At 50.0% G+C, this 14,422-nt stretch overlaps 1 protein-coding gene across 1 annotated transcript in view; it reads right to left on the bottom strand.

Moving 5' to 3' along the window:
- The window catches only part of LOC103091816 (sodium channel protein type 2 subunit alpha), a 60,796-nt gene that overhangs the window by 22,646 nt on the left and 23,728 nt on the right, over positions 1-14,422 (bottom strand). The window contains exons 10-12 of the mRNA XM_076068084.1: positions 13,955-14,087; positions 9,896-10,134; positions 7,249-7,422 (exon numbers count right to left, since the gene is read on the bottom strand). Coding sequence (XP_075924199.1) covers positions 7,249-7,422; positions 9,896-10,134; positions 13,955-14,087 — 546 coding nt within the window. The remainder of the gene's footprint in view (positions 1-7,248; positions 7,423-9,895; positions 10,135-13,954; positions 14,088-14,422) is intronic.

The raw sequence follows: 14,422 nt of genomic DNA, 5'->3' as shown, positions 1-14,422 counted from the left end.
AGTCTCCCCACTTGTTCGCCATCGTTGTCAACGCATCGCCTGGAACCTTCTCCAGGTGGTCTCCAGAGCCCGGAGGCGGCAGCACGTGTCACGTGGCGCTGTTGCAAATTCTCGGAAGTGTTAACATTTTTTTTGAAGCCCCCTGTGTATACGCGTATATAGTCGGCGCTCCTCTCGCGTTGCCTCGCTCGTCCGCCCCGGCGTGTGTCGCGAGCTCGCCCAGGTGAGCGGCTCAGGTAACACGAACCGCCTTTGCCTTGTAACCCGGCCGCCCCGGCTAATTGCGCCCGTTCACGATATGTTTCACCCGACACTAAACGCCGTCGTCACTTTTTTGTAACGCCCTTCACGCAAGAACGCTGCGGAGAGGGTGCATTGGAGAAAGTGAACACGGCTCAAACTGTAATAAATAATCATAATAATGATAGACGAGGTAAAGGTGCAGCCCTGCAAGCGCTTGCTCACGCCCACTGCTGCCAGAGGGGCCCTCTTGACTAAAACACGGGCATGGCTCGGAGGTCTTCATCATCAGCGGCCTGAGGAATCCCTGTGAATTAACGAGAGTGGAACGTAAACGTATATGCTGTACAACGGAGAGATGTGTCCCCACACGAGAGCATTCACTGGAGGGAACTCCGTCTAGAAGAGCCGCTCTTCCTAAACTTTTGGTTCCTGAACCACCGGTTGGGCCTGCCAAGGCCGTGGGAAATGGTCCGCTGTTGTAATTACAGACATTAATACCAATGGTAACAAATGAGCACATCCTGGCTCAAACACCATCAGGCGTCTCATTCGTGCGAGTAAACAAAAAGCAACTTCAGTATTCGGCTATTGCGCACGATAAGCAGCAGCAATGTGTTCAGGAGCTATAGATGCCAATGTGGAAGTCTGCTGCTGGTCACGGCGAGAGGGCTTCAGCAGACTGTCACTGTTCCTTCTCCTCCTCCTCCTCCGTCGAAGGAGCGCAGACCACAGCGGGTTTACTGCGGGGTTCATAGCTTGGGTTGCATGGTCAGTCGCATGACTGTGGCTTGTCATTATTGCATTTCTACAACTGTCTCTCTCTATGAGTCTCTATGTATCTCTATGCGTGTCTAGTATCTCTATGTGTCTCTATGTATCTCTATGTGTCTCTATGTATCTCTATGAGTCTCTATGTATCTCTATGTGTCTCTATGTATCTCTATGTGTCTCTATGTGTCTCTATGTATCTCTATGAGTCTCTATGTGTATCTATGTGTCTCTATGAGTCTCTATGTATCTCTATGAGTCTCTATGTATCTCTATGCGTCTTTATGTATCTCTATGCGTCTCTATGTATCTCTATGCGTCTCTATGGGTCTCTATGTATCTCTATGAGTCTCTATGTATCTCTATGTGTCTCTATGTATCTCTATGTGTCTCTATGGGTCTCTATGTATCTCTATGCGTCTCTATGTATCTCTATGCATCTCTATGAGTCTCTATGTATCTCTATGCGTCTTTATGTATCTCTATGCGTCTCTATGTATCTCTATGCATCTCTATGGGTCTCTATGTATCTCTATGCGTCTCTATGTATTTCTATGAGTCTCTATGTGTCTCTATGTGTCTCTATGGGTCTCTAGCTCCATGACGGTGTATCTCATGTGTCTCTGTGGGCTTACTATATGGGTCCATGGTTTGGGGCACATGGCCACAATCGCACTCCTGGGACTTTTTGTCTTTAACGTTTCCACTCGCGAAGGAGATGTTGCGAATCGACCTGCTGGAATTCTGATGTAGTTGATGGTTAGACCACCGGTGTCTATGAGGACGAGGAGGAGGAAGAATATCCAAGCCAAGAGGAGGTGTGATGATATAACAATAGGTTTTATCCTTTCTGGCAAGAAAACAGATGTTAACACACCAAACAGAAACGTTTTGCAAGAAATCATGTCTGCATTAACCACACGTACTTGTGGTGAACATGCAAATAAAAAGCTGCTCTGGTAATACAGTCATACTTCGGTATACGACCGCTTTGGAATACGTCGAATTTGGTATACGTCGTGTTTTGTCGAGAAAAGAAATGTGTTGGGGTACGACGTCTTGCTTGGGATACGACGCGCTTGCTAGAACTTGTATGGGTCGGGATGAGTCACCGCGTACCCGCGTAGACCCCGTTCACGACTGAAACAAAGCGCCGCTCCTCAGTCTGCCTGTAGATCTCGTTCAGTGCACAACTCTTGCTGTAACTCTCTGCGAATTTTCCACGTGTTTTTTGTCATTTTAATTTATGCATTTTAGTACTAAGTAGTGTCTACATTATTGTATACAACCACATTAATGTATAATATGCCATATAAAATATCATTTCTTCTACTCTGGAACGGATTATTTCCTTTGCCTTTATTTCTTATGGGAAAAATTCGTTTGGTATTCGTCATTTTCGGTATAAGTCCTCCTACCTTCTGGAACGAATTAACGATGTATACCGAGGTACCGCTGTATACGCATTGTCTTTGAGAAAGCTGTCTCTGGTGTGGACCAATCAGTTTCACAGACAATGGCAAGATTAGGTCCCATGACGTGTGACGATTTTTGGGTCTCGAATGAGGTCCTCCACGTTGTTCTACTCTGTTCGCAATGGTTCTCGTGGCTTTTCAATCAACGCTTCACAACACTCTTACGAGTTTTTTTGTTTAAAATACAGGTAGTCCCCGAGTTACGATGGGGTCGTCATAACGCATCTCCACCGTAAGTAGAGGACTACCTGTATACACTTTCAATAGGAGCCCCGGTGCGGAGCACAAACTGTGACGCGACGGTGGGGTACAAAAAAATCCGCGGGCCTCTGTCCCGAACACTACGCGCCTAGGCTTAAAGTAGGGGGCTTAAGAGCATTTTGTTTATATTTGACAGACGCGGGGTTATTTTGGCGCAGGGCGCGACGAGGAAATCCGTTGACGGGAGACAGCGGTGCTGCTTGGCCCCCACGCTCCCTCCCCGCACGCTTGCCGCACTTCACCGAAGACGTGGAAGAACCCCACGATGTACCCCACCGCACGAGACCCGGCGAGCGACCAATCGTGGTCGTACGCAGTTACGCTGCTGGGTGGGCAGAAGCGAGGCAGGAGGGAGTGAGGGGGGGTTTAAGAATCTCGCACTGTTGGCAGTGCCGGATTAAGCTAGTGCGGGGCCTGTCGCGTATGTTATAAAGGGGCCCAAAATAACGTTTTTTTTACATTTTTAACTTACATGGCAAAGTAATTGTATTTTTTTCATTTGCTATACAGCCAGATAATACGACAAATCGCGAACCTTAAACACCCAGTCGTTCATAAAAGTCGAAGGCGGTATAGTACTATAGTAATCGAGCAAGTGCAGAATGAATTAACCAGAATTGATAGCTTGAAAGAATTTCGCGTGGGGCCCTTGAAAGTTCGGGGCCCGTAGCTACTACACGTGTAGCTACTTTTGCTACAAAGATAATCCGGCACTGACTGTTGATCAATCGTTTCAGTCGCCGCGCCAGGAGATTGAATCGAACAGGCGACGACCGGATGATGCATCCAGTGCGCTGACTGCTACACCACCGCCTGATGAACTGTTGACAGTTTAATGGAGATTGCGTGCTCACGATGTGCTCACGTTGATTCGAGATGAATGAAGCCAAAAGAACGGCATAAACGAAAAAACAAAACATACAGACGAGATAGCACCCAGCGCCAGCAACACCACGATCAACACCACCACGATCATTGCCACCACCACCAACACGATCATCACCACCAAGGTCAACATCACCGCTTCTACAATCACCAACATCACCAAGATCACCACCACCATGATCATCACCAATACCCAGATCATCACCACAACCACCACCACCACGATCAGCGACACCACCACTCTACCACCATCATCGCCATCACCACCATGATCATCAACACCACGACAATCATCGCCACAACCACGATTATCATCAGCATCACCACCACGATCATTGCCACCACCACCAACACGATCATCACCACCAAGGTCAACATCACCGCTTCTACAATCACCAACATCACCAAGATCACCACCACCATGATCATCACCAATACCCAGATCATCACCACAACCACCACCACCACGATCAGCGACACCACCACTCTACCACCATCATCGCCATCACCACCATGATCATCAACACCACGACAATCATCGCCACAACCACGATTATCACCATCATCAGCATCACCACCACGATCATTGCCACCACCACCAACACGATCATCACCACCAAGGTCAACACCACCACTTATATAATCACCAACATCACCAAGATCACCACCACCCTGATCATCACCAATACCCAGATCATCACCACCACCGCGATCACCGACACCACCACTCTGCCACCATCATCGCCATCACCACCATGATCATCAACACCACGACAATCATCACCACCACGATTATCACCATCATTAGCATCACCACCACGACCATTGCCACCATCAGAATCACCTCCACCATCCACCACCATCATCATCATCACCACCGACACACGCCCGAGATCTCACCAGGCTATGTTTAACTCCCCTCTCCTGTGTCAAGCCTCGGATTTCCATTAATGAAGCTCGGAGCGCAAAGGATCATTTTGTAATCCGAGCAAGGAGAGGGGAAAAAGAGAGGGCGAGAGAATGTGTGCGCACACGAATAACGTCAACGATCACGCACACGTTCTACGGCAAGCTCGCTCACGCACGTACAAAGACAAAGATACCCCGTGTGGCCTTTACAGACCGTCCTGGCAAGTGCCGTTAGCGAGCGCCACTTATGAAGGCCGGCACAGCACACGAGGGGGCGGTGTGGCTAGTACCAACCCCCGGCCGCCTTTGTCTCCGCGGTGCTGATGTTCACTACACGCCGCACGCCGTTGGAGGTGGAGTCGGACTTGCAACTTCGGCGTGCTGAGAACCATCGCGCCGTTTTAGCAGCACCACGGCGGTTTCCCCAACGTCACTCGACGACGAATTTGAGCAATTTCCAGTTTATCTAATTTGTAACGAGAATACGACTATTAAAATGTATGATTTAGTGATCAAATAAAAGTACTCAGAACATAATACTCAATTATAAATCAACGGAGAGTTTATTTACTTTATTCATCCGAGGAAGTCCCACTGAATCAGAAGATTATTTTTCAGAGGGCCCTGCCTCTGGGATGCTTGCCCAATCTCTTCATCGTCATCGTCAGTCACGGCCAATCCGTCACCACCTCTCGCGGTGCCGCACTCTAAAAATCCGTCCATTGCGTCCTGTCTTGGTAAATTGTGGGTAATTATGAATAAATAAAAACACGTACAACAAACCGGGGTTGTTTAAACCACTGAATAAATACGAATAAAATAAAGCTATCTGTGGCATTTGCATAGTGGACCACATCCTGCCGATGAGTCTCAAGAGAAGTCGAAAGAGATCCAAGCGTTTTATTTGCCTAATTAAACAGATGTTGTCGACGAATATTGGTTATGCTTTGTGTTTAGTTTGTTGTGCCCCCCCCCCCCCCACCGCCGGCAATATCCGATGAGAACGGTTGGCTACGTACGGTGTGAAAGAAATTCAACGTCAACACACATAGCTGAAAGGCCAAGAGGCCATTGGACCGCAACGCCGTTGCATTCTATATATGAGTGGCACAACTCGACCATTCCGTAATTAATTGTATTCCTTCTTGAGTATCTTTGTGCATGCTGGAAGAAACCTGGGGTGCCCGGAGCACCCACCACCCCACCAAAGACAAAGATCCCCCATATAGCCTTCGCAGACTGTTGGGGCAAGTCTTGTTAGCAAGCACCTATGAAGACCGGAGCAGCGCACGAGGGGGTGGTGTGGCCAATACCAACGCCTGATCCCCCCCCCCCCCCCCACATGCGCACACTCGAGGGAATGGTACGGCCGTGACCGGTTGCGTGCTACTTGCCACGGACCGTACCACTATCGCGCAGGGGTGTCACTGATGTTTTAGCTAGGCCAACCCCCTTGGGTCGGTTATCGAGTCCTTCCCATGCAGCTGCTTAGCAGAGGGGGGGGGGGTCACATGACATTGCGAGCTTAATCAATGTTTTAATGGGATGAAGCCGATGTATTTTTAGTAACGAGCTGAAGCATAACCACAGGGTACCCGGACCCCCCCCCCCCCCACAACCCCTAGCGTGTTTGGATGTGGCCAAAACATGCACCGCCACTACCCCCCACCAACCTCCAAGTTTGTCGATGTGGCGAAGAGACACCCACGGAACGTTTAGTTTTGGCTGAACCACTCGCAACATTTTGGCCAGTAATTAAAAAAAATCGCAGTATACTTTTGGGTTTCTCTCCAGTCCACGAGCTAACGCTGACGACGAGAACGTTACATGCAGCGTCAGTAGCCGGTAGTTTTAATGAAGTACAATTTCATTTAATTCACTCTCCTCATCCATGACGAAAAGGGGGGGGGGGGGCATGGAGGGGCGAACTGGTATCTAATCAGCAGGAAACATTCCCTAGGCAGTTACGTGGTTAGGTAGGTGAGTATGTGGGTAGGTAAGTGGTTAGGTAGGTGAGTATGTGGGTAGGTAAGTGGTTAGGTAGGTGAGTATGTGGGTAGGTAGGTGAGTATGTGGTTAGGTAGGTGAGTATGTGGGTAGGTAGGTGAGTATGTGGGTAGGTAAGTGAGTAGTCAGGTAGATGGGTAGGCAGGAATGTGGGTAAGCAGGAAGTGAGTAGCTAGGTAGGTGGGTGAGTAGGCAGATACGTGGGTAGGCAGGTACAGTAGGTGAGTAGGCAGGTAGATGGGTAGTTAAGTAGATGGGTAAGTGGGAAAGTGGGTGGGTAGTTAGGTAGGTGGGTAAGTGGTCTGGTAAGTGGGTGAGTTGTTAGGTAGGTGGGTAAGTGGGAAGGTGGGTGGGTAGTTAGGTAGGTGGGTAAGTGGTCTGGTAGGTGGGTGGGCAGGTAGGTGGGTAAGTGGTCTGGTAGGTGGGTGGGCAGGTAGGTGGGTAAGTGGTCTGGTAGGTGGGTGGGCAGGTAGGTGGGTAAGTGGTCTGGTAGGTGGGTGGGCAGGTAGGTGGGTAAGTGGTCTGGTAGGTGGGTGGGCAGGTAGGTGGGTAAGTGGTCTGGTAGGTGGGTGGGCAAGTAGGTGGGTAAGTGGTCTGGTAGGTGGGTGGGCAGGTAGGTGGGTAAGTGGTCTGGTAGGTGGGTGGGCAAGTAGGTGGGTAAGTGGTCTGGTAGGTGGGTGGGCAGGTGCGTGAGACCTACCAGCCTGAAGGAGCGCAGCACCGAGAGACCCTCCACGTCTTTGAGGCCCAGCTCCATGAGGCTCAGGCTCACGATGATGCTGTCGAAGATGTTCCAGCCCACCTGGAAGTAGTCGTAGGGGTCGAGCGCGATGAGCTTGAGCACCATCTCTGCCGTGAATATCCCAGTGAACACCTTCGTGCGCGGGAGGGGGGGGGGGGGAGGTAAGGGGGTGAAGGGGGGGCGGCGGGGCAAACAGAGACTCTGGTCAGCGATTCACCTCTCAACATAGCGCACGGGTGATCGCAGCCAATGTTACGATTCATCACCGCAAGAACCAACCGGATCTCAACCAACGGGTTCCCGTCTAGCGCTAATCCGGAACCGCTGCTAGGCGGGCTTAGAGTATGGAGAATATCGGCATGAGGCACTACCACTGAGTACAAGACACGCCCGTGCGCAACACCGCATCATCACGAGGGGCAGGATCAAATCCGAGGGGCGGTCGTGGCTGGCCGGGTGCTAATAATGACTCCGGGAAGAGGGTTCCGGACTGTTCCGGCTGAAAATGAGGCACCGGGCGGAGTGGTTGAATAAGTCGCGAGCCGAGTCGAGAGGACTCGGCTCGCACGTGGATTGCTCAGCGACGCTTCCCGACACACGTGGCGGGGGAGCGGGGCGGGGGAGTCTTTGATCAAGTTGGCCCGGTTTTCTTGAGAGTAACTTACAAATAACAAACAGCACAACTATATACATACACAGCAAAAAGCTCTATATCTATGGGACTCATTTGCCAGTTACCAAAATGACGAGACAACAAACACCGGTTTTTATTGGCAGAAGGGGCACAACCTCAACTTATTTTTAAAGAAATAAATCTCTGTTATCCGGCATCCATGGGGAATGCAGGGTGCATGGTTAATCAGACACGCCGGTTATCGGAGGGTTTTACTTCCGCTTCAGCAATAATATACTCTCTTACAGAGGTACTTACATGGGTGGAGTTCAACTTCTGTTTTTGGGGGGTGGGCAGGAGGTTCGCTTTGTCCATCACATTAGGAATCACGTATATGGGACTATCGTTTTTAATGCAAAAAGAACGGATACTACTACACTGTAACATGATAACAAATGTGTGTTAATGGCTTCAAAAAGTCAAAGAGTCTCCCACTTATATTCTTGGTTCTTTCGGTAAAGTCACGTTGAAGGGAACCACTTATATTCTTGGTTCTTTCAGTAAAGTCACGTAGAAGGGAAACAATAAAATAATAAAAATAAAAAACAATACAATTCTCATGGCGTTTCGACTGCAACACAAGCCATCATCAAGTGTGAAAACCACAGCAAGAAAATTTGAAAAAAAAAATTATTGCTGTGGTTTTCACACCTGATGATGATTGCTTGTGTTGCAGTCGAAACGTCATGAGAATTTTATTATTTTATATTTGTATTATTTTATTGTTTCCCTTCTACGTGACTTTATCGAAAGAACCAAGAATATGAATCCCTGCAGTCACGAAAGCTTTAAATGAAAAGTCTCCCACTTGTTCGCCAACATTGTCAACGTGTTGCCTGGAATCTTCCCCAGGTGGTCTCCAAAGCCCAGAGGCACATTCCTCGCGGCATTGTTGCAAATTCTCAAAAGTGTTAAACATTGTTTTTTTTTTTAAGCACCCTGTACTTAATTGTTTTACCTTCATTGTAAACTACTGAAAACAAATTAATGAAGGCGTCCAGTTTGCGGGCGGCATTGCCCCCCATCCCCCCAACAAACTCTGCCAATGGGTACTCACCAGTCAGTTGTGGAGCACTCGCAAATTGATTGCGGTGAAGCAGGGCGGCTCGTTTAAGAGAGTACAGAATACAGGAGCACGGTTACCGCATGCACAGACCGCCGTGAGCACCGCCACTCGGCGGTGACGTCGCCAATCTGCCGTAAACAAACGACGAATCTGCGGGAAGCGTACGGCAAGATGCCGGAAGTTCTGTCGACATTCTTCCAGATGAGGCGAACGGAGGGTTCGCATTGCCGCCTGCGACAGATGCCGGGTAAATAGAGCGCCCCGGATGGTCAGGTTGCCGGATAACAGGGCTGTTGCTGTACTGACGTTATGTTCGTAAGGAATCGTCTTTTGCATGCAGAAAGATGAAAAATCCGTTGATCAGTGTGGCTGGTTTTCGCTAGGCTAAGTCTCGAAGAGCAGTGGAACTTCAGCTTGTGTTGCGACCGAAACATCGTGTTTCTTTTATTATTTTTTCTATCTACGTGACTTTACCAAAAGAACCAGGGAGAATGGAACTTTATGTTCATGATTTAATATTAGGAGAGTTATCGTGTACCCCCCCAGCACCACCATTCACTATAGACAGACGGACACCGCCACCTCAATCATCACCGCCACCAACCACCACACTTAGCCTCATCACCACCACCCTAAACATCACCATTACACCACCACCAGCCTCACTACCACCATCACTACCACCCCCAGCCTCATCACCACCACCAACTACAACCCCCAACCTCACCACCACCACCTCCAGCCTCACCACCACCCCCACCCCTAGCCTCATCACCACCACCACCCCCAGCCTCACGACCACCATCACCATCTCCACCACCCCCAGCCTCACCACCATCATCACCACCACCACCCCCGGCTCTCACCAGATTGCCGACCATCAGGACCTCTTCGAATTCGGGTGACATGGGGTAGTGCTCCATGGCCATGAAGAGCGTGTTTAGGATGATGCAGATGGTGATGGCCAGGTCGACGAACGGGTCCATGACGAACAACTTCATCAGGTTCTTGAACTTGACCCACAGCGGGCAGCAGTCCCAGATGAGGAAGGTGTTGGCGAACTTGTACCAGACAGGGGGGCACTTCTTCTGCGACTCCTCCAACTCTGCCCCACGAGGAATGACAACGAGCGCACCGGGCAAGGAGTGAGCGACCCACGACGTGTGTGCGTCCATAACTAAAACTAAAAAAAATAAAGTTTTTTTTTTATGTTGCCAGGTAAGGCCCCCACACTGAGCTACTTAGCTCTTGTTCAGAAGCAACCTGGCATTCCCCGGGTTGTCTGTCCCCCCCCCCCCATCAACCAGGGCGCGTCAGGTACATGGACTCGCCGGATATTCGCGTGCAGTTTTCTTTGCTCGCCCAACGTTCTGCAGCGGGCCTTTGTTCTCGTGTAAAGCAAACGTCTAATAAAATAAAAAAGAAGCGACCTGGCCACCGCAAATGACAGCTCAATGAAGTGGCTTATCGTGCGGAAATTTAGAGCAGCCAAATCCTCTAATCGCGTGATGTTGATTCTAAACGTGGAGGGAAATACCAGAGGACGCAGAGAAAAATCCACGCGACCACGGGAAGTGAGCCATGCAAACTCCAAATATACAGCAGGCGTCAGGCTCGGGATCGAACCCAGGACCTCCTGCATACCAGGCTAGGGAGTTAACATCTCGCCACCGTGACGCCCCAAAATCCAATACGGAGTTTGCTTGTTCAGAATGAACGCTGCTTTTTTATATATATTTTATTATTTTATTGTTTCCCTTCAACGTGACTTTACCGAAAGAGCTAAGAATATACGAGACCCTCTCAAGCGGTGTGCCACCGTGGCTATGCACACCGAACCATGGACCAGAGAAGCTCACACAGCCTCAAATATAACATTTAAAGGTGGCTAGTGGGTGGGAGAGTGACTCAGTGGGTGGGTAACGTGAGTGAGTGGGTGGGTACGTGAGCGGTTTAGTGAGTCGGTGGGTGAGTGCGTGGATGAATGAGTGGGTGGATAAGTAAGTGAGAGAGTGAGTGGGTGGGTGGGTAACGTGAGTGAGTGGGTACGTGAGTGAGTGGGTGGGTACGTGAGTGGTTTAGTGAGTAGGTGGGTGAGCGGTTGGGTGGATGAGTGAGTGGGTGAGTCGGTGAGTGGGTGAGTGAGTCCGTGTGTGAGTGCGTAGATGAGTGGATGCGTGGGTGGATGAGTGGGTGGATGGATAAGTGAGTGAGAGAGTGAGTCATTGGGTGGATGAGTGGGTCATTGGGCGAGTGGGTGTATCTGAAATTCACCAAATCTCAGACAAAGCTAAACCACTTAGAACTGAATTTCTAGAGTTGCGTTTCATTGGCCATAATAAATCATCAACGCTGCTGAGATTCAGCACTCCCAGGAGGCTGTGGAGTGAAACGTCAGACCATCATTATCCCTATAACTCTCCGATGGTGTTTTCCGGTCGTACCGCGTGTCGTTGGGCACGGTGTCCGACGTTCTGCTCCACGTGCCATAAACCTTTTTCGGGAATTGAAGCTCACACTGGCACATCCAAGCCGAGCCAGTGTGGAGCCCTCACAGTACGCGTTATTTTTTTTTCCACTAACTCATTTTCGTTCCAGCAAAGCAAGAATGAAACTGTGCTGTGCTGGCCTCACAAGGCATCTGAATCCGGCTCAGGGCCAAGCAGGGCCAGTTAACGACGCGAGGATGCGGCATCACCGCGTCATCTACACACGCCTCGTACGTTATGGACGTACGTACGTTGAGCCTCTTTCGCACCACTGTACGTAGCCAACCGTGCTAATCGGAGGTGTGGGGGAAGGATAACAAACTAAGCACAAAAAGCAGTTCTAAAAAAGATATTTGGCTTCCTAATATCGGAAGAAAGAGCGGTCCAGATGGCCGCAGAAGAGCATCTGGAAGCGCGCCACGCGGCGACCACCATCTTTGCTCGATAGCTCATTCTATGCCATGGCTTGTACTTCTACAGGGGAAAAAAACCAACCTGGAGCCATACGAGCCACTCTCGATCATGCGTGGGGGAAGGGGGGGGGGCGCATATTATCCGAGTTGCGGGAAAAAATCAAACAAATCTTTACGTAAAAATAAATATCTCCCGGTTTCTGGAGAGTACTGACGTTCCGCTCCGCGTTCTGGTAGCTCATGTCCGTGGAGCGGAATGCCGTGCCTGTTACCCAAGGCTCGTGGAGCCAGCCTAAGGCACCTCCCTCTAGATTAAGGCACCTCAAGGCTGAGGCACCTTTAGGCTGAGGCACTTCTAGGCTGAGGCACCTCTAGACTAAGGCACCTCAAGGCTGAGGCACTTCTAGGCTGAGGCACCTCTAGACTAAGGCACCTCAAGGCTGAGGCACCTGAAGGTTAAGGCACTTCTAGGATTCTTCTGGTTGCATGTTAATGCCTGAAACTCAGCAAAGCCACCTTTTAAGCTTTACACGGCCAGGGGAGAGAGATTAAAAATCACCCAGTTACATCAAAGTAAATATTTATCCTCCGCTCTCAAACAACGATAAAATACAAAAGCGGCGATGTGGCTTTACGGATCATGCAAGCGACGCCTCGACATCGCACAAATGTAAAAGGGGGGGGGGGGGGGGGGTGGGGGTGGGGGATATGAATCTTGCCAGCCGAGGAGAGATGAGGGATTTTATTGGCTATTTTTGGAGGGGTGAGAGTTGGAGTTGAGGGTGCGGGGTGGGTAGGAGGCTTCGAACTGGCAGACAGGGAGAGTAGATCGCAGTACGGTAAAGGTGAACTTGAAGACACTACCAAGTGGATTCATACGGCGTCTAGATGCGAAATGCTTTTGTGTCTTAGTTTGTTGTCAAGCGCACCGCACCTCCGATTGTCAGGATTGGCTACGTACGAAAGAAGTTCAACGTACATATATACATGCGAGGCAGTCAGCGAAACGTCTCTATGGGTCCCTGTGGATATAAGGGTCTCTGTGCGAGTCTATACGTTTCTATGGGTCTATGGGGCTCTATGTAAGTCTATGGGTCCCTGTGGATATATGGGTCTCTGTGCGAGTCTATAGGTTTCTATGGATCTATGTAGCTCTATGCAAGTCTATGGGTCCCTGTGGATATATGGGTCTCTGTGTGAGTCGAATAGGTTTCTATGGGTGTATGAGGCTCTATGTAAGTCTATGGGTCCCTGTGGATATATGGGTCTCTGTGCGAGTCTATAGGTTTCTATGGGTGTATGAGGCTCTATGTAAGTCTATGGGTCCCTGTGGATATATGGGTCTCTGTGTGAGTCTATAGGTTTCTATGGGTCTATGGGGCTCTATGTAAGTCTATGGGTCCCTGTGGATATATGGGTCTCTGTGCGAGTCTATAGGTTTCTATGGATCTATGAGGCTCTATGTAAGTCTATGGGTCCCTGTGGATATATGGGTCTCTGTGCGAGTCTATAGGTTTCTATGGTTCTATGGGGCTCTATGTAAGTCTATGGGTCCCTGTGGATATATGGGTCTCTGTGCAAGTCTACAGGTTTCTATGGGTCTATGAGGCTCTATGTAAGTCTATGGGTCCCTGTGGATATATGGGTCTCTGTGTGAGTCGAATAGGTTTCTATGGGTGTATGAGGCTCTATGTAAGTCTATGGGTCCCTGTGGATATATGGGACTCTGTGTGAGTCTATAGGTTTCTATGGGTCTATGAGGCTCTATGTAAGTCTATGGGTCCCTGTGGATATATGGGTCTCTGTGCGAGTCTATAGGTTTCTATGGATCTATGAGGCTCTATGTAAGTCTATGGGTCCCTGTGGATATATGGGTCTCTGTGCGAGTCTATAGGTCTCCGCTTCTATGAGACTCCATATAACAAAAATGAGAAACCTAATGCGGCCGGATCCTCCTGAAAGTGATAAAAGAGGCCTGCGACTCCTGGGTAATCAACAACAACAACAACAACACAAGCGGTACCCTCCATGGCGGTGGTGAGCACGGTGACGGCGCTGCGCGTGCGCTTGCTCAGCCGCGGCTCCTCCAGGAGGTTGAGCGAGCGGCTGCTGTGCCTCCTGCCGCTGCGCCGCGTGCCGGCCTCGCTGCTCGTGTCCTGCACGCCGTCGCACACACGCACGCACACACACACGTGTCGTCGCACACACACACACATGTCGTTACACACACACACACACACATGTCGTCGCACACACACACACGTCGTCGCACACACACACGCACGTGTCGCACACACACACGCACACACACACACACGTCGTCGCACACACACACACGTCGTCGCACACACACACATGTCGTCGCACACACACACGCACACACACACGCACACACACACGCACACACACACACGCACGCGTCGTCGCACACACACACACACACACGCTCGCACGCACACACGTGATCGCACAGACACACGCACACACGCAT

This window comes from Petromyzon marinus, chromosome 19 (assembly GCF_048934315.1).
Source record: "Petromyzon marinus isolate PM22_M1 ecotype Great Lakes invasive population chromosome 19, UKy_Petmar_22M1.pri1.0, whole genome shotgun sequence".
Taxonomy (NCBI): Eukaryota; Metazoa; Chordata; class Hyperoartia; order Petromyzontiformes; family Petromyzontidae; genus Petromyzon; species Petromyzon marinus.
The sequence above is the reverse complement of the archived record's forward strand: the minus strand, read 5'-3'. Positions and strand labels throughout refer to the sequence as shown.